This window comes from Tenrec ecaudatus, chromosome 5, assembly GCF_050624435.1.
Source record: "Tenrec ecaudatus isolate mTenEca1 chromosome 5, mTenEca1.hap1, whole genome shotgun sequence".
Taxonomy (NCBI): domain Eukaryota; kingdom Metazoa; phylum Chordata; class Mammalia; order Afrosoricida; family Tenrecidae; genus Tenrec; species Tenrec ecaudatus.
Genome location: NC_134534.1, coordinates 146,182,801 through 146,202,729, shown reverse-complemented (window position 1 = coordinate 146,202,729; position 19,929 = coordinate 146,182,801). Strand labels below are relative to the sequence as shown.

At 42.7% G+C, this 19,929-nt stretch overlaps 1 protein-coding gene across 2 annotated transcripts in view; it reads right to left on the bottom strand.

Annotated features, from left to right (window-relative positions):
- Positions 1–17,529, bottom strand: part of DENND6A (DENN domain containing 6A) — an 82,447-nt gene extending 64,918 nt beyond the window's left edge. For both annotated transcript variants that reach the window (XM_075549999.1, XM_075550000.1), the window contains exon 1: positions 17,261–17,529. In XM_075549999.1, coding sequence (XP_075406114.1) covers positions 17,261–17,491 — 231 coding nt within the window. In that variant the 5' untranslated portion in view covers positions 17,492–17,529. The remainder of the gene's footprint in view (positions 1–17,260) is intronic.
- Positions 17,530–19,929: the final 2,400 nt, after the last annotated feature.

Genomic DNA, 19,929 nt, shown 5'->3' with positions numbered 1-19,929 from the left:
GTTAGTTGTCCCACAGGTAATGTAACTTACAAATTGAGGCACAGAACAAGCAAGGCAGCCGCACATCGGTCTGATGATCAAAGAGCAAGAGACAAGAAAGGCGAGGCTCACCAAGCCATTTCTCTTCACCCTTCAATTAATCCCACATGTGTTCTCAGCCAGGCTAGCAAAATAAACTATCTCACCAACCTACGGACAAGGAAACAACAAATGATCCAAAATCAGTGAAGGAGGGTGTAAGAGGCCTGGTAGGGATTGATCAAGGGCAATGTAACCGAGAGGAATTACTAAAACCCAAATGAAGGCTGAGCATGATAGAGAAATGAGAGGAAAGTAAAAGGAAATAGAGGAAAGAACTAGGAGGCAAAGGGCATTCATAGAGGTCTAAATACAGGCATGTACATATGTAAAGATATTTATATATGATGATGGGGAAATAGATCTATGTGTATGTATTTATAGGTTTAGTATTAAGGTAGCTAATGGACATTGGGCCTCCACTTAAGTACTCCCTGAGTGCAAGAAGACTTCGCTCTATTAAACTGGCATTGCATGATGCTCACCTCGATCGCTGAAGGCAAATGGGTGCATACGCAAATGTGGCGAAGAAAGCTGATTGTGCCCGGCTATCAAAAGATATAGCACCTGGGGTCTTAAAGGCTTAAAGGTAAACAAGCAGCCATCTAGCTCAGAAGCAACAAAGCCCACGTGGAAGAAGCACACCAGCCTGTGTGATCATGGGTGTCAAAGGGATTGGGTATCAGGCATCAAAGAACAAAAATCAAATCACTGTGAATTAGGAGGAGTGCAGATTGGGGACCCAAAGTCCATCTATAGGCAACTGGATATCTCCTTACAGAAAGGTCGTGGGGAGGAGATGAGCCAGTCAAGGTGCAGTGTAGGAATGAGGAAACAACTTTCCTAGTTTCTTTTTAAAAAATCATTTTATTAGGGGCTCATACAACTCCTATCACAATCCATACATACATCAACTGTGTAAAGCACTTTTGCACATTCATTGCTCTCATCATTCTCAAAATATTTGCTCTCCACCTAAGCCCCTGGCATGAGCTCATTTTCCCCCTCCCTCCCTGTTCCCCCATCCCTCATGAACCCTTGATAATTTATATATTATTGTCATATCCTGACCTGTCCGATGTCTCCATTCATCCACTTTTCTGTTGTCCGTCCCCCAGGGAGGAGGTTACAAGTAGATCCTTGTAATCGGTTCCCCATTTCAAACCCACCCTCCCTCTACCCTCCCAGTATCGCCACTCATACCACTGGTCCTGAAGTGATCATCGCCCCTGGATTCCCTGTTTCCAGTTCCTATCTGTACCAGTGTACAGCCTCTGGTCTAGCTAGACTTGCAAGATAGAATTGGGATCATGATAGTCGGGGGGTGGAGGGGGAGCATTTAGGAACTAGAGGAAAGTTGTATTTTTCATCGTTGCTACACTGCACCCTGACTGGCTCATCTCCTCCCCGAGACCCTCTGTAAGGGGATATCCAGTGGCCTACAAATGGGCTTTGGGTCTCCACTCCGCACTCCCCCACTCATTCACTATAAGATTTTTTGTTAGGCTGGTGTGCTTCTTCCATGTGGGCTTTGTTGCTTCTGAGCTAGATGGCCACTTGTTTACATTCAAGCCTTTAAGACCCCAGATGCTATATCTTTTGATAGCTGGGCACCATCAGCTTTCTTCACATTTGTTCACGCACCTGCTTTGTCTTCAGCCGTTGTGTCGGGAAGGTGAGCATTATAGAATGCCAATTTAATAGAAGAAAGTATTCTTGCATTGAGGGAGTAGTTGAGTAGAGACCCAATGTCCTTCTGCTACCTTAACACTAAACCTATAAATATATGCACAGATCTATTTCCCCATCCTCATATATAAATTTATTTGCATGTATACATGTCTTTATCTAGACCTCTATAAATGCCCTTTGCCTCCCAGCTCTTTCCTCTATTTCCCTTGACTTTCCTCCTGTCCCACTATCACGCTCAATCCCCACCTGGGTTTCAACAATTCCTCTTGGTTACATTACCCTTGATCATACCCTACCAGGTCTCCACACCCTCCTCGCCAATTTGGATCACTTGATGTTCCCTTGTCTCTGGGTTTAATTAACACTACTACTTTTCACCCCACCTCCCCCTCTCCCATGTCCCCCAGGAACTGTGGGCCCCATTGTTTTCTCCTCCAGACTGTTCATCCAGCCTATCTTATTTAGACAGACCTGCAGAGATAATAACATGCACACAAACAAGACAGAGCAAAACCAAGCAATATATAACAACAGCAACAATATACCCATGACAAAAACAAAAACAAAACACAAGAATGAAAAGCTTATAGTTAGTTCAAGGGTTGCCCGTTGGCCTTTAGGAGTGTTTTCCAGTCCCGTCTGTTGGGGCACAATGCCCTGGCCCCAAAGTCCATCTTCAGCATTCCCTGGGGACCTCAACACTCCATTTCCTTGCTGTTCTGTTGCTCCCCCAGTGTTTTGCCTCCATGTGGCGGGATCAGATCGGGTGCAATTCCCACAGTGTGTCTCCGGTGCTGTCCCCCACAGGGCTGTGGGTCAGCGAGGGATGTCATGTCTCATAGTGGGGCCAGCCATGTGGTCCTCTCTATGGACTGGCTGCTCTAATTGGGAACACCACCCTCAAGGCCTGGTGGGCCAGGATGTGCTCCACTCTCTCCTCCTCCCCCTTCATCTGCTCCCATGTGCTACAATCAGATATGTCCCTCTCCCGGAGCTGCAGATTCAGTGCCATACTCTGAAATAAATTCTTCTGGGGGGAGGGGACTCTAGTTCCTAAATGCTTCCTCCCCCTGCTATCATGATCCCAACTCTACTTTACAAGTCCAGCTAGACCAGAGGATGTACACTATACAGATAGGAACTGGAAACACAGGGAATCCAGGACAGATGATCCCTTCACACCCAGTGGTGAGAGTGGCAATACCGGGAAGGTGGAGGGGAGGTGGGGTAAAAAGGGGGAACCGATTAGAAAGATCTACATATAACCTCCTCCCTGGGAATATTAGACAGAGTTCTCTAGAGAAACAAAACCAGAACGCTAATAATTATAGATAGATAGATAGATAGATAGATAGATAGATAGATAGATAGATAGATAGATAGATAAACATAATAAATAATTAATCTATAAAGCAGTACAAGTGGCTCAGTGCAACTCATTCCTGTGAGACAGCCAGGTAGTCCTCTGTAGAGCAATTCAGGCTATCCCACCACAGGCAGCAAAGAGCAAGGCAGGTCACCAATAGCCAGATAACAGGGTCCGATAATCCCCAGCTCAAGAGATGTGTATTCCAACAGTGTGGTGAAGCAGGTCTTGAAGGAACCATAACTTACAGTGACACAGTCCATGGGTTAGGTGTCCCACAGGTAGTATAACTTGCAAATTGAGGCAACGATCAAGCAAGGCAAGTCATACACTGGTCCGATGATCAAAGAGCAAGAGACAAGAAAGGTGAGGTTCGTCGAGCCATTTATCTCTGCCCTTCAATTAATCCCAACATCGGCCATGTTGGCACAATAAACGTTAACTATCTCACTGGGGGACAGACAACAAAAAAGTGGGTAAAGGGAGATGTCGGATAGTGTAAGGTATGACAAAATAATAATTTATAAAGTATCAAGGGTTCATGAGGAAGGGGGAAGGAGAGTAGGGAGGGAGGGGAGAATATGAGGAGGCTGATACCAAGGGCTCAAGTAGAAAGCAAATGTTTTGAGAATGATAAGGAAACAAATGTACAAATGTGTTTGACACATGGATGTATGGACTGTGGTAAGAGTTGTACAAACCCCCAATAAAATGATTTTTTTTAAAGTGTGCAAGTGCTTTTATAGCTTGACCCAAGAATAGCCTGGTTAACATGAACCAACAGGCTAAGAAATAGAAATGATCATGTTAAAGGGATTGTAGTTTCACAACCTCCTTGTAACATTTTGCCCTGTACTCCCTTAGACCTGTAAGCATATATTTAGTTCTTATTTATTCCACCCAATAAAAATCTTACCCTCGCCTTGCAATTTGAAACATGAAAAAAATAAGCTTCGTTTTACAAGTGAGAAAACTGAGGTCCCAAATCCTCTAAATTAGGAGTGTTCTCCAGTGAAAATAAAATAACATTCTAGAAAATCAATGCTCCCTAAATACTTACATAGGTCTTACTATGTCCCAGGTTTACTAATTTTGCCTATTCGTCACAATAATGTCATGAACTAAGACTTATTATCTTGTTCCAGAATGTGCCCTGATAGCACAGTGATTAAAGCACTGGGCTGCCAGTCTTTACATTGGTGGTTGGAAACCACCAGCTGCTCTGCAGGGCAATGATGAGGCAGTTGGCTTCCTGAAAGATTAGTCTTGGACAGCCTAAGGGGCAGTTCTACCCTGTCTTAAAAGCACTGAGTTAGAATCGACTCAACAGCAATGGACAGCCCACAACAGAGAAGGAATGTGAGGGGCAGAGATTCCCACCTAGCACTCAGCTCTAAAGTGTGAATTCTACTCCCTCCCCCAACAGTTTAATCGGCATATGATGCACATGCCTTATTATAGTTCCATCACATCACAAAAGAGCTGTACAATCATTACCACAGTTTTGAACATTTTCCTCATTCTTGTACTCCCTGTTATTAGGTCCTCACTTCCCCCCAACCTCCCCTGCCCTGGTGGTGTAGTGGTTACGCACTGGGCTGCAATCCTCATGGTCAGCAGTTTAAAACCACCAGCAGTTCTCTGGAGAAAGATTGGGCTTTCTACTCTCCTGGATAGTCTCAGAAACCCACAGGGAGTCAGTACGAATTAGTATTGAGTCAATAACAGTTTGGTTTGGGTTTCCCCTGTCATATGCCCAACGAACCATTAATCCAATTACTATTTCCATATCCTGTATTTCATATGGGAGCCTGGTGGCGTGGTGATTATGCATTGGCCTGTGATCTGCAAAGTAGGTAGTTTGAAACCACCAGTCACTCCTCAGGAGAAAGATGGGGCTTTCTACTTCTGTAAACGGTTACCCTTTTGGAAACTCACAGAGCAGTTCTACCCTGTCCTATACGGTTGCTACGAGTTGGCATAGATTTGATGGCAGAAAGCTGATTTCATATATAGAAAAGCAAAAACCTAACAAGAATAACAAAGTAAAACAGATAAAAATCTCAATAAAAAGAAAGCAGAAAATATTAACTAGAACAAATTTAAGTGGATCCTAAGGAAGACAGGGTGCTAAATTTTAAACAACTGATTCTGCAACGATACACATTCCAAGGTATTCTGCTTGTTAGCAAGACTATTCACATTCCTGGTCCACAGTCAGAGGGGATCCACCGGAGGCTTACTAAAGAGTGACATCTTTTTTTTTTTAAATCATTGTATTGGGGGCTCATACAACTCATCACAATCCATACATCCATCCACTGTGTCAAGTACATTTGTTGCCATCATCATTTTCAAAACATTTTCTACTTGAGCCCTTTGTATCAGCCTCTCATTTTTTCCAGTCCCTCCCCGGCCCTCCCTCACTCATGAGCCCTTGGTAATTCATAAATTTTTTTTTCATGTCTTAACACTGACCAATGTCTCCCTTAACCCTCTTTTCTGTTTCCATGCCCCTGGGAGGGGTTTATATGTAGATCATTGTGATTGGTCTCCCCTCACCTTCACCTTCCCCTCATGGTACCGCTATTCTCACTATTAGTCCTGAGGGGTTTATCGGTCCTAGATTCCCTGTTTGCAGCTCTTATCTGTACCCATGTACATGCTCTGGTCTAGTCAAATTTTTGAAGGTAGAACTGAAGTCATGATAGTGGGGGGAGGAAGCATTAAAGAACTGGAGGAAAGTTGTAATTTTCATTGGTGCTATCCTGCACCCTGACTGCCTCATCTCCCTGTGACCCTTTTGTAAGGGGATGTCCAGTTGCCTACAGATGGGCTTTGGATCTCCACTCCACAGTCCCCCTCATTCACAATATGATTTTTTTGTTCTGGATCTCTGATGCCTGATACTGGATCCTACTGACACCTCATGATCACACAGGATGGTGTGCTTCCTCCATGTGGGCTTTGTTGCTTCTCAGCTAGATGGCCACTTGTTTTATCTTCAAAACTTTAAATGTGACATCTTAATTACCCTTCCATACTGCCTTTTCAGTTGAAATTTAAGTTCAAATATGAGGATACTTCAAAATGTTTGCAAAAAATTCCATCATAATTTCATTCTATTTTTCTACGAAATGTTTGAAAACATTCTCATAAACACTGCTTACCCACTTCTTAAAAAGTTGTAAATGAAAAAGATGAGGTTTGACACACAAAAAAAAGTTGTAAATGTCTAAAAAAAAGTTGTAAGTGTGAAATATAATTTTTTTAATTTATAAATATCCTTTCTGTCATGACAGAACAGCCTCCAAAAAGCCCCTCTCCAGTCTAGGATTCAAAGATGGCTTTTTTAAAAATGTTTTACATATGTATATTTTGGGACATTAATAACATTGCTAATTTATTTTTTTTAATTTTTAATTAAAAGATCATTTTATTCAGGGCTCTTACAACTCTTTCAACAATCCATACATTAATTATATCAAGCATATTTTACATATCCAGTATACTCAAGTATAAGCTGACCAAAAAAGAGGAGCTAATACCAAGGACTCAATAGAAAATAAATGTCTAGAAAATGATGCCAACATACCGTATATACTTGTGTATAAGCTGAGTATTTCAGCACATTTTTATGCAGTTTTGTGGTAAAATTAGGGGCTTTGGCTGATATTCGGGTTGTCTTATACTCTAGTATATATGGTAGGTAATCTCATTAAATGAGGAAGAGAGCCTTTAACCATGGTGCTGGTAAAACTGGGTCTCCATTTGCCACAATGGCAGAGAGTGAGTTTATGTATTCAGTCTGTATGCTGAACAAGTAACCTGAGAAGTTCGGCTAGATGAAAGGAATGCGCCATCAGGACTAGCCACCTGTGGCATGCAACTGACACCACCCTGCTTGCCAACAGTGAAGAAGCCTGCAACCCTTACTGAAGAAATCCTTCACTGATTACAGCTGATGGTAACGAAAACCAAAGGCCTCACAATGTTGAAAAAACAGCTCAATTATTGGAGATAAAAAATTAAGTTGGCGAAGGTATCATTCTACCTGGCTCAATAATAACACCCTTGAAAGCCATAGTCAAGAAATCAAATGATGTATTGCATTGGGCAAGCCTGCTGCAAAAGATTTTAAAGTTTTAAAGCAATGAAGCAACTTGAATGACTAAGGTGCAGCTGGCTCATGCTAAACATGGTCTTTTCAATGTTCTCATTTGCATGAGATTTGGATAATGGAAAAGGGATACAGAATTATTGATGGCTTTGAAGTATAGTGTTGGCAAAGAATATTGAATATGGTATGGGCTGTCAGAAAAATGAATAAATCCTCCTTAAGAGAAATGCTACCTGAATGTTCCTTGGAAGTGATTTCAGCTTGCTTACTTTGGTCATGACTTCATGCTGGTAAAGCAGAGCCAGAGAGAATGAGAATCCCCCAGTGCAATGAACTGACACTGTAGCTGCATCCGTGGACTCAGAAATACCAACAATCATCAAGGTGGTCCAGGAAGAGGCAGAGATTTGTTCTGTTACACTGAAAGTCACCGTGAACTGGAGCTGACTCCATGTCACTAAGGAGAACTAGAACAGGGAAGATGACCTAATAGAAGATCCAAGGAAAGATTACAGAATGCTGAGACAAATAACATCTCACCGTATAGAGCCGACCCGATGATCAACCGAGGCACCTATTTTACCACACACACTGCATTAAAAATGTGCTGGAAAACTTGGCTTCTACTCAAATATATATGGTATTCATAGGTGGATTAATTCACGTCTTGATTCCCAATTCAGTTCCATTGCACTAGTACTAGGTTGTTTTGACAAGTGCGGTTGCAAACACCTTATTTTTGCTATTGATTTTTTAAATCATTTTATTGGGGCTCTTACACCTCTTATAACAATTCATACAACCATTGTGTCAAGTACATTTGCACATATGTTGCCATTATCCTTTCCAAACATTTTCTTTCTACTTGAGCCCTTGGTATCAGCTCCTCATTTTTCGCCTCCCTTCCACACCCTCCCACAGTAAATATTTTTCTTTTTTTCCTTTTTTCAGTAAATATTTTCCTAATGAAGTACATTCATTATATTTTTCAAAAAGAATTATGATGCAAAAATGGTTAAGAACTACAGGCCCAAATATAACTATAGAGTACCATGGGAAATCAAATTCAACGTAAGTCTTTTTATGATTCACACTTGTGTAGCACCTTAATTATGAAGTGGTCTGTTTATTAAAGCAAAAACAAACACACAAAAAAGAAAACCCTAAGTAGTGACAGAGTTCAAAAGGGTCCCTTTTATTTGCTTTTAAAAAACGCTTTACTGAAAGACACTCAAACCAACGGAAAGAACGGGCAACCGGGAAACCAATCCAAGCATCTAAGGGGAGCTGGCCTTTGACAAGGGTGCCATGGCCATTCAGTGGGGGAGGAGCACTGTTGTACCACATGGTTCTGGCATACCTGAATTTCCACATACAGAAAAATGAGACTGGTCCGAAGGTAGTGAGATCTCACAACGATTGCTTACAGTCAATTACTGGTCGACGTATTTGTCTAACCCCCCTCACTACTGCACTTGACTAGTCTTAAAATAAAAAATGTTTTTTTAATAAAATAAAGAGAAAAATTAAGCAGGACCCATACATGATACTAGGCACAGACACTAAATAAAAATAGATCATGGACCTTTAATGTTAAACTTAATATTAAACTTAACATTAAGGTTCTTGGGAGAAAACATACTGGTAAAACTATAGGACTTAATTTTCATTAACATAGTTTTTGTTCATAGATATTAAATACAACAACAAATGCATGCACAACTGAAGACAAAATAGATAACTGGGACCTCATAGAAACTAAACGCTTAAAAAAAAAGAAAGAAAATAAGCACTATATTTATCAAAACACTTTTAGTCAGAGTAAAAAGGAAACCTTAAGACTGAGAAAAGTCTTTCAGAATCACATATCTGATAAGAATATAATATATAACACTTCTACAAGATAAATTCAAGCAACCATCAAACATGAAGAGATGCAAATCAAAACTATAAGATGATATGACCTCAGCCCTATTCGAATGACAATCATTAAAAGGCAAAACAAGTGGAGGGTGAGTGGGTTGGAAAGGGGGAACTGATTACAAGGAGCCACATGTGACCTCTTCCCTGGGAGAGGGACAGCAGAGAAGGGGGGAAGGGAGACCCCGAATAGGGCAAGATATGACAAAATAACGAGGTATAAACTACCAAGGGCATATGAGAGGGGGGAAAAGGGAGGGAGGGGGGGAAAAAAAGAGGACCTGATGCAAGGGGCTTAAGTGAAGAGCAAATGCCTTGAGAATGATTGGGACAGGGAATGTATGGGTGTGCTTTATACAATTGATGTATGTATATGTATGGATTGTGGTAAGAGTTGTTGGAGTCCCTAATAAAATGTAAAAGAAGAAAAGAGGAGAAAAAATGATTAGGGCAAAGACTGTACAGATGTGCTTTATACAATTGATGTATGTATATGTATGAACTGTGAAAAGAATTGTATCAGCCCCAATAAATTGTTTAAAAAAAAAAAAAAGGCAAAACAAATTTTGGTAAGTTTGTGAGTAGATTGGAATCCTTACAACCTGCTAGTGGGAATGTAAAATGGTGTAACTAATTGTACAACCATTGTGGTAAGCAGTATGGTGCTACTTCAAACAATTTGATATGAAAACCCCACAGGATACAGCAATACCTCTGCTGGGTACATACCCTAAAAGGCCCGAGACAAAACACAGACAGACGTTTACACATACATGTTCATCGCAGCACTGTTCACAATAGCATGAAATTGGAAAAAGCTCCAAGCCCAAAAGCTCAACAGAAGAAAACATATAGAAACCCAGGTACATATACACAATGGAATACCATGCATTACTTAAAAAAATTAGTACTTTGAAACCACAAAGCATTTCATGACATGAACAAATTTGGAAAATGTTATACTGATTGAAGCTAGTCCATCACAAAAGGACAAATATTGCATGAGACCATTACTATAAGGATGAACACCCAAGACAAGGACAGGTATCTGTTCTCGGTCAGGTAATCATTTAATCGAGTCTCCCAAGCAGGGTGGTATGTCTGTCCAGTGCTTACGATCTATTTATCAATCCTTTATTTATATATCATAAAAACCACTTCACAGGAGGCCTTACCCCACCTGGGGTCAGTTTTTCACTTAGGGAAGAGTGGGAGCAGACCATATAGCTGCTTACAGGGAACTGCATATCCCCCCACCCTGGATTTAAGCCATGTACGACCTTTATGAACTTACTCTGTTTTCTGCCATACAAACAGTGCCGTGATTTTACTGCCTTTGTTTCATTTCCCGCCAGATGGTGGCTGCCTTTACCCTTGCCAGGATTGGTGCTGTTTCACTAGCAGCTGCTATGTTCATTGGTCAATATATGACTGGTGGCATTTCCCCCCAGGCGCCTGGTATGCTTCATTAACATACTTACCTGTTTGATCAGTTGCCCGCCATTTCTACCTTATTTGGAGAAGCACGACTATTGGCTATCTCAGCTGTACCTTATTTCCATGTGACGTAATGGTGCCCGCCCTTCGCTGGCTATTTAAGCCTCTGCTCTCAGCTCAATAAACGAGGCTTGATCAGATTCCTGTCTTGCCTCCATCTCTCCGCGCCCTTGCCCATCTTCATTCCCAGTCCCTTTCAGGTGTCCACGTTGTTGATGCCCCGCAGGACGGGACAGCTGCTATCACACAGCCCTGCCCCATGATCACTCCAATAGACACTCCTACAATGGTATTCAGTAAATTTCAATGGAAATTCATGACTAGAGGAGGGGAGATAAGACCATTTCTAAGAGGTGATTTCACTTGTTGGTGGGAAGTCTGCCCTTGTGGAAAGGCTTAACATTATTTACATGGTCCCCTAATAGCAGAATCCACCCTGTATTATGTTGCTCATCACACATTTTTTGGAGTTTCTTGGTGATGCACACCTCCTGCTACAGACTACCTGAATTTTTGAGCTTTTGTTTAGTGTACAGCATTCTCCACAGGAGATTTGGAAGTGATTTGGAAACTCCACTAAGGGAGCAGCTTACATACACACACCTGTTGTGAACTACAGAACATACTCCCTAGTGCTAACAGATGGGTCCTGAGGACATGGATTTGGAAATTATTGGGCTTTAGTTCAAATCTCTTGCTTTGGAGGTTGCCCAATAATTGGCAACTTAAGACCACCATTTATTTGTATTTTCCTTTTTTCTTTACTTCTCACGGCATGTCTTAGTTCTGCAGATATAGTTTCCCCTTACTAAATGAACGTTATTGAAAGTCTTAGGGGGAACCAATTACTAGGATCTACATATAACCTCCTCCCTGGGGGATGGACAACAGAAAAGTGGGTGAAGGGAGACGTCACACAGTGTAAGATATAACAAAATAATAATTTATGAATTATGAAGTGTTCTTGAGGGGCAGGGGAGTGGGGAGGGAAGGAGAAAATGAGGAACTGATATTAAGGGCTCAAATAGAAAGCAAATGCTTTGAGAACCATGATGGTAACAAATGTACAGATGTACTTGACACAATTGATATATGTATGTATGGATTGTGATAAGAATTGTTTGAGCCCCCAATAAAATTATTTTTAATAATAATAAAGTCTTATCTCTTATCTAACCCTTATTTTATTAGGGGCTCATACAACTCTTATCACAATCCATACATATACATACATCAATTGTATAAAGCACATCCCTACATTCTTTTTTTTTTTTTTAACATTTGGAGTTGCACGGCAAGATAATCGGCCAGTTTCTTTAAATATCATTCTTCAATATAAAAAACAGATTTTTAAAAAATCTTTGCCCTAATCATTTTCAAAGCATTTGCTCTCCACTTAAGTCCTCTGCATCAGGTCCTCTTTTTTTTTTCCCCTCCCTCCCTGCTCCCCCCAACCCTTGTTTTTTTAAACAGAGTTCAATCACTTAAATTTTTAATCTGTGTAAGTGAACATTCGATGTATTTTAGTCCAACAAGCTTTCCTATATCTCTAACATGGATCAGAGAAATATATATATATATAGATATAGATAGATAGATACATGAACTGGATTTTGAACTCACAGCTAATCATTAGCTCCAATCGAAGAACAATTAGTGCTTATGATGTGGGCCAGCTGAATACTTGCCCTCATGAAGTGGTCCCTGAAGATATGGACGCTACAGTGAAGAAATCAGATGGTGGCCAGCTATCTATAGTCTTAAAAGGTGTGCTTAAAACAAGCAGCCATCTAAAGGAGGTGTCAGCTAAGTCTGCACAGAAGGAGCACACAAACCAATGTGATCCAAGGATTGTAAGTAATAAATTCTATGGTACCAGAGTTTAAATTCTGAGCAGAGGGCTATGGATGGCAGTGAAAGCCCAAAATTCATTTGCAGAGTTCCTCAATTCCTCAAGTAAATTCCCTCGGAGTGTGGTTCAGGGATGTTGGGTTTTTTTTAAGCGAGGAGAAAAGAGGGGCAGATGGCCAGCCTTTTCTCATATCCATCGCCAGCAAGGAAAGGGGCAACCCCAGAGACAGGGATGATGATGATGACATGCAGTCACCTGCATGTGTCGCTCTGCCTCTGTTGCTTCCCTCTGGGACCAAGACGGACCACTCACCAGGGATGCGAAGTCTTGTTTTCAGACAGAAATGCATTGCAAAGTGGATTATATCCAACCCTCTGATCAGCCCAGGGTGGGGCAGGCTCACTTGAGGGTTTTCCTGGCTGTGTCCTTGATGGAAATCACTGTATTGGGGGAGTGCAGAGGTGTCACATAGTAATGACTCATACCAACTGCCTTGGGGAGACTCCTGGTCAAATCTTGTCTACCACAATGAAACTATCCCATTCATGGCCCCGTTTCTTTCCGTTAACCCGCCTGTAACTACGATGTATTGATGTACTGCCAACCAAGCATTTGTGACAGCTGTCCTTGACCTCCCAGGTCCCTTTTAAAGCTCTTTATGACAGCAAATCCATGATGCAACGGTCTCCTTCATCTGGATAATGTATGTTTTTCTTGTTCTTCTGCCATATAAGACTTAATGTTCTCTTTAAAAGTAAATAAAACAATGTACCAATTCCTCAAAACTTTGAGCTACCAGATGATCCAATAATCCTAATTCAGGAATAAATCCTAGGAATCTAAAGTGGGGACATGAAAAGATGTACACACTTCAATGTTTGTTGCAGCACTACTTACAATAGCAAAAATAGAGAAACAATTCAAGTGCCCCCCCAGCTGACAAAATGGATAAATATTATACAGCAAATAAAAGACAAAAATAAAATGTGAAATACAGACACCGTGGAGTATCACTCAGCCTGAAAGAAAAATGAAATCCTTACACGTGCTAACTTGAAGAAATGACACTGAGTTAATTAAGACAATCACAAAAGAAAAATATTGCATGGTCTCACTTAAATAAAAGACATTAAATGATATGTATTTAAAATTATAAGAATAGCTAAAGCACATCAGCCTGTGTGATCATGAGGTGTCAATGGGATCAGGTATCAGGCATCAAAGACGCCAAACAAAAAATCCTATCGATGTGAATCAGGGGGAGAAACACCAGCCTGTGTGATCATGAGGTGTCAATGGGATCAGGTATCAGGCATCAAAGACCCCAAACAAAAAAATCATATCGATGTGAATCAGGGGGAGAATGGAGTGGAGACCCAAAGCCCATCTGTAGACAATTAGATATCCCCTTACAGAAGAGTCACAAGAAAGAAACGAGCCAGTCAGGGTGCAGTATAGCACCAGTGAAACATACAACTTTCCTCTAGTTCTTTAATGCTTTCTCCCCCCGCACTCTATCATGACCCCAATTCTGCCTTACAAAACCAGCTAGACCAGAGCATGTACAATGGTACTGAAAGCACAGGACAGATAAACCCCTCAAGACCAATGAGAGTAGCAATACCAGGAGGGAAAGGGGAAGGTAGGGGGAGAAAGGGAGAACTGATCACAATGATCTATATTAACCCCCTCCCAGGGGGACAGACAACAGAAAAGTGGGTAAAGGGAGACAGGGGTTGGTGTAAGACATGAAAAAAAATTTTATAGATTATCAAGGGTTTATGAGGGAAGGAGGGAGGGAGAGAGGAAGGGAGGGTGGAGGAGGGGGATAAATGAGTTGATACCAAGGGCTCAAGTAGAAAGAAAATTAATCAATAAAATATATACACTAACAAAAATAGAATAGCTAAATAGATTAAAAAGCCAATGTTTATTTAGTGGTTACCAGTTGGGGAAAGGAATGGAAATCTTTCTACAGGAAATGTTGAATATCTGTTGTGATGGCACAATTGGCATCAACTGGACATAATAGTTTTGCAACTTGAGTATTACACCTGTTATCCTAAGCTACACACTAGAACTTGCTTTTTTGAAAAAGGGTGTGTGAAATGATCTATATTATACATGAATCTACAACAAAAATAGCGGTGGGAAGGTAGTTTATTGCGCCAACCTGGCCGATTAAACACAAGTGGGATAAATTGAAGGGCAGAGGGATAAATGGCTGAGCCTCACCTTTCTAGTTCTCGGGTCTCTTGGTTTGTGGTAGTCGGACCAGGGTGCAGCTGCCTTAGCCAGTTCCTGCTTCAGCTGGCAAGGCTCACTTCCTGCTAGGCATCCATGAGGAGAAACCACATGGACCTACCCCGGTGTAGCCCTGGGTGCTGGAGCACCCTGCCAGCGCTGAGATGTTTATACATTCACTGACTCAGCTTTTTCCTCCTGCAGTCAGCATCATTGCATCTGTTTTGTGAGATTGAGGAGGACTTTGTAGATTGGTGTCAGGACATATGGGTTATTGTTGGACTTGTGGGCTTGGGCAGCACTAGGTTGGGATGTTTTCCTTGGTGTGCACTTAACCTTTATAGAAAACACTCTCTTATACAGGAGTTTCTGTGAATTTATTTCTCTAAAGTATCCAGACTAATACAGAAGAGCAGCTTTGGCTAAGTTGATACTACTTAGATTATAGAAACACCTCATGGGATTTAAGCAAAAAGATAGAAACACTCCAAGTGCACTGGAAAAGGAATAAAATTGACAAATGGATAAATGTGATACAAAAGATAAAAGCTATGTGATGGTGGTTTCATGGACCTATTCAATCAGTTGGCCTAATATTACTTTGAGTGTTTGCTCTTCTTCCTAGTTCAGTAGGTTGTGCCTGAAGTCTTAAACACTTGTGAATGGTGATCCTGGAATGACAAAGAAATGTGATCTAAAAATCATAGAAGGAAATGGTTTCCAGGCCTAATTGCCTCCACAAGGCAAGAAGAAATAGATGGCAGGTACCCAGTTATAATTACTGTCATGATCAGGGACGCAATGGATGGATCTTGATCAAAAATAAGAAATTGTACAATAAAACTTCAGATTCTTAATGGAAACCAGATTTACTGGATATACTGAGACTAGAGGGCCTCACCTCTATTGCCTGGAAACAATTTTTGAAATCTGAGTCCAGAAACTATTCCATGAGGTCTTCATTAAACTAGACAACGTAGCTCAATAAAGTCAGCTTTAAGAACTGTACCCTATTAAGAGATTGCCTAGAAGAGATTGAAATTAAAACTCTAAAGCACACATGAGAGCGTTATGTGGCAGATTGCATATGCTAATAGCGGTAAAATTAAAGGCAGAAACAGAATAGTGACATAAGATATATGCAGCCATTGTCAGTAAACATGTAAACAGTGAGTGGGTACATTTTGTTGTGTATATATTTCTTTCTCTCTCTCACGCACACATACACAATGTTCACAAACTACAACTTAATCCTATGCCTTCTAGGAAAATTGTGTTTGGCTGTACATGTAACTTCAAGTTGGCCAATTACCGCAAGTGATAAAGTGGCTTATAAATCTTGTCTTCATGCCTTTAGAACTGCTGCTGTTCCTCCTCAATAGGATAAAGAATGTATTCACCCATCAAGTGTTTACTGAGCACTACTATATGCCAGGCACTGCATTTGGACCAATCTGCTTCTGTGATTAATTTTTTGACACTCATCTATTAATTTTAGTCTCAATCTACAAACATGGTTACTGCATACAGTTCACATCTGTACAGCCAGCAGATAGCCTAGCACCCAGGATCCTAGTGAAAATGTCTACTGAAAATGTGTAATGATGAAACACCAAGATCACAGGTTGAACAGAGACATAGTAACTTTGCATTGGGTAAAATTGCCCAGGCCAATTTTCTCCTGTTCGGCACTCCTGTTCGAATGTGATGGTCCATTAAGATCAGTCACTGCCCGCAAATCTATATATATTTACATTATATATTAAACATACCTCCCTCTGACGTTTTTCTTGAACACATAAAAGACAAAGGAAGCATACGCTTCAACTACAAAAGGAGACACTAACCAAAGTCAACAACAGTTCAAATTACGTCTTCCGATCCAGATGGAAGACTTGACCGATACACAGGGGGACTATGCTCCCTGATCTGGGCATTCCTTTTCAGCCCTGTTCTAGAAGCAACATCAAGAATTCACAGAAAGGCGGAACAAAAACAGCGAAAGGAGAAAACACCAGCTAAGAACAGGCACTTCGTGTCCGTCTGAGTGGAATGCACTGAGAGTCACTGCACACTACGGAGGCCGTCTGTCTAAAAAGTTGCCTGGGCTAGGGCAGCCTACTGCTAATTCACCGCAGGTCCCGGGCATTGTTCCCTTCGTGGAAAAGTCGCCTGCAAACATCCTGCCTGCAGCGTTCCCCGGGCGCGGCTACCCCTGCGGGCTCCATTCCTGAGCCCCGGTGTCAAACGGGACGAACACCAGCAAGTACTGGGGAATGGCCTAGCGAGAACTTTTCACCCCGGGCCGCAGCCCACGGTCCTCCCCCGGGAACTGCCAACTGACCGCAGGCCGGCCGGGCGGGCGGCCACGCCCGGATGCCCGGCGGCCCGGGTCCAGGCCACCCGGCCGGCGGCCTGGGAACCGCACGTTCTGCGGGGCCTGCCCCGCGGCGGCGGCCGGACGCGGGCGCCAGGTGCAGCCGGGCCTCACCTCCACGGCCTGGCCCAGCTCCAGGTCGAAGCCCACCACACACACGCAGTGCAGCCAGGCGGAGAAGCCATCCCAGCGCAGCAGGCCCCGGCCGCGGCCCTCGTCCTCCTCCTCGGGCGTGGCTCCCGCCGCCACCACGGCTGCAGCCTCCTTCTCCGCGGCCGCCGCCGCCGCCTCGTCCCACGGCCCGCGGGCGCTGGGCCCCGAGCCGGCCAGGCCGGGCAGAGCCATCCGCCGGGGCCTCGCTGTTCGCGCCGCCTCCGCCGCGGACCGCGCTGCAGCACCCGCTCCGCTCCGCGCACGCGCAGCCGCCGGGACCCGCGGGGCGGGGCGGGGCGGGGGGCGGGGCGGGGCGGGGCGGGGGGCGGGGCGGGGCGGGCCGCGCCCACGTGATCCGGGAGCCGGGTGCTGCGTGGGTTAGCCTGCAGACCGGGAGTCACGTGCCGCTTGAGCTTCTTAAGCAGACTTTGGCCTTTCCTTTAGACTCATCCAAAGTGAAACTGGTTTTTAAAAAATTATTTTGTTTTTTAGAAAAAAAAAAAAGAAAATGATTAGGGAAAAGAATGTACAGATATGCTTTATACAATTGATGTATGTATATGTATGGACTGTGATAAGAGTTGTATGAGCCCCTAATAAATTTTTTAATTATTTTTTTAATAATTAAAAAATAAACGAAAGTGAAACTGGTTTATAGTTCCTTGTCACCATCCTTCGCAGCCCAGGGACCCGAGCACGAGTTCTTCTTTGAAATACCTGGTCCATGATGAAAACAAAATGGTAGTGGCCGCTAACAGTTATTGAGCATTTAATTCTTGGCCAAGTAATGTGTCACAAATACAGCTTCATTGAATCCACCCATCACACTTTCACATCATGGCTAGGAGATTGAGATTGCTATTGTTTTTTTGTAAACAGGGAAACGGAAGTTTCAAGAGATACTAGCCGAACCAGTACCATCAACACCTGCTCACAGGTCACTTATGCAATTTGCTGACTCAGATTTGTGCCCTCACTCAGCGACTCTCTCCACCAAGGCCCCACCCACCTTTCTTGGCCTGCTTGCCTGTGACTCACACAACTTTCCCAGACCTTCGGGGAACCCCATTTTAGACAGGTTTGCTTCCGCAGCAACCTGTAGATCTTTCTCACATAGCACTGGGGCAAAAACCTTATCTCTTACAGATTTATAATCTTAGAGATAAGCGCTGGGCTGAGCACCCACCATTCATTTGGTCTGTTGTTTTGTTACTGATTATTGGCCCTGCAATGGTTGATCACTTTATAAGATCTCTCTCCGGCTAGTTACACCTTGGTCCTTGGTTCCGCAAGAGAAAGAATTCACGCTGAAGCCTGGCTCATGATCCAAGTGAGTTTAATGAGAGTTAAAAGAAGTTTCAGGTTTTACACGGCAACCACAGGATTCCTCCCGACCATGCAGCCTGGCAGAGACTGAGACTGCCCGGCATCAGGCAAAGATCTCTTTTTCAAGCTCTCCTCCAAAGTTCTCTCCCCAGCTCCTCCTCATTTGCCCCACTCAACCCCCCCCCCTTCCTGCCTTTTCAAGCATTCCAGGGGGAGGCGTTGGTGGACGACCCCAGATCGACCCCATTGGCTGGATTGCAATCACCTGGCCCAGGTGGGCCGATCCAGGTTTAACTCCCTCCCACACCTACCTCGGGAAAACCTAGGCCTCTGAGCATGCGCCGCCCTTTGTTCTCGTGCTTGACTCTCTTGGGCATGCGTCAATGGACATCCCATCCCTGCCTATCTGCCTAACAACTTGGCTGCTAGTCCAAGTTAGTGATTTGCACCTATCAGTCCTTCCAAGGGGGAAAGATGTGGCAGTCTGCTTCCATAAAGATTAACAGCCTTGATATCAAGGGTTTAAGTAAAAAGAAAATGCTTTGAGAATTATGATGGCAGCATATGTACAAATGTGCTTAACACAATGGATGAATGCTTGGGTTGTGATGGGAGATGTAAGAGGCCCCAATAAAAGTGTTTAATAAAAATAAAAAGATGTACAGCCTTGGAAACCCCCTGGGGCAGTTCTACTCTCTCCTAAGAGAGTCACTGTCAATTAGACTATTCCAAAGCTCACAAGTCAGCATACTATAAACTGGGATTTATTCAGGACAAAATATGCTAACCCTGTAGGATCCCTGGTGGTTTTTGAGTTATGAGTCAGAATCAACTGGAAGGCAGTGGGTTGTTTTCTTTTCTTTCGTTTTATCTTGTTTTGGTTTCATTTACTATGCTGAATATAAACAGGGAACACAAAATAATTCACAATAGAAAAATAGATATTCTGACTCATAGTGGCCCTATAGTACAGAGTAAAACTGCCCCTGTGGGTTTCCAAGACTTTAAATTTTTTAAATCATTTTATTAGGAGCTTGTACAACTTATCACAACCCATACATGCATCCATGTGTCAAGCACATTTGTACATTTGTTGCCATCATCATTCTCAAAATAGTTGCTTTCTACTTGAGTCCTTGGTATCAGCTCCTCATTTTTCCCCTCCCTCCTCGCCTCCCCATGAACCCTTGATAATTTATAAATGATTATTATTTTGTCATCAAGACTTTAATGTTATGGAAGTAGAAAGTCGCATCTTTTTCCTGTGGAGCTGCAGCTGGTGCTTTCCAACGGCTGACCTTGCA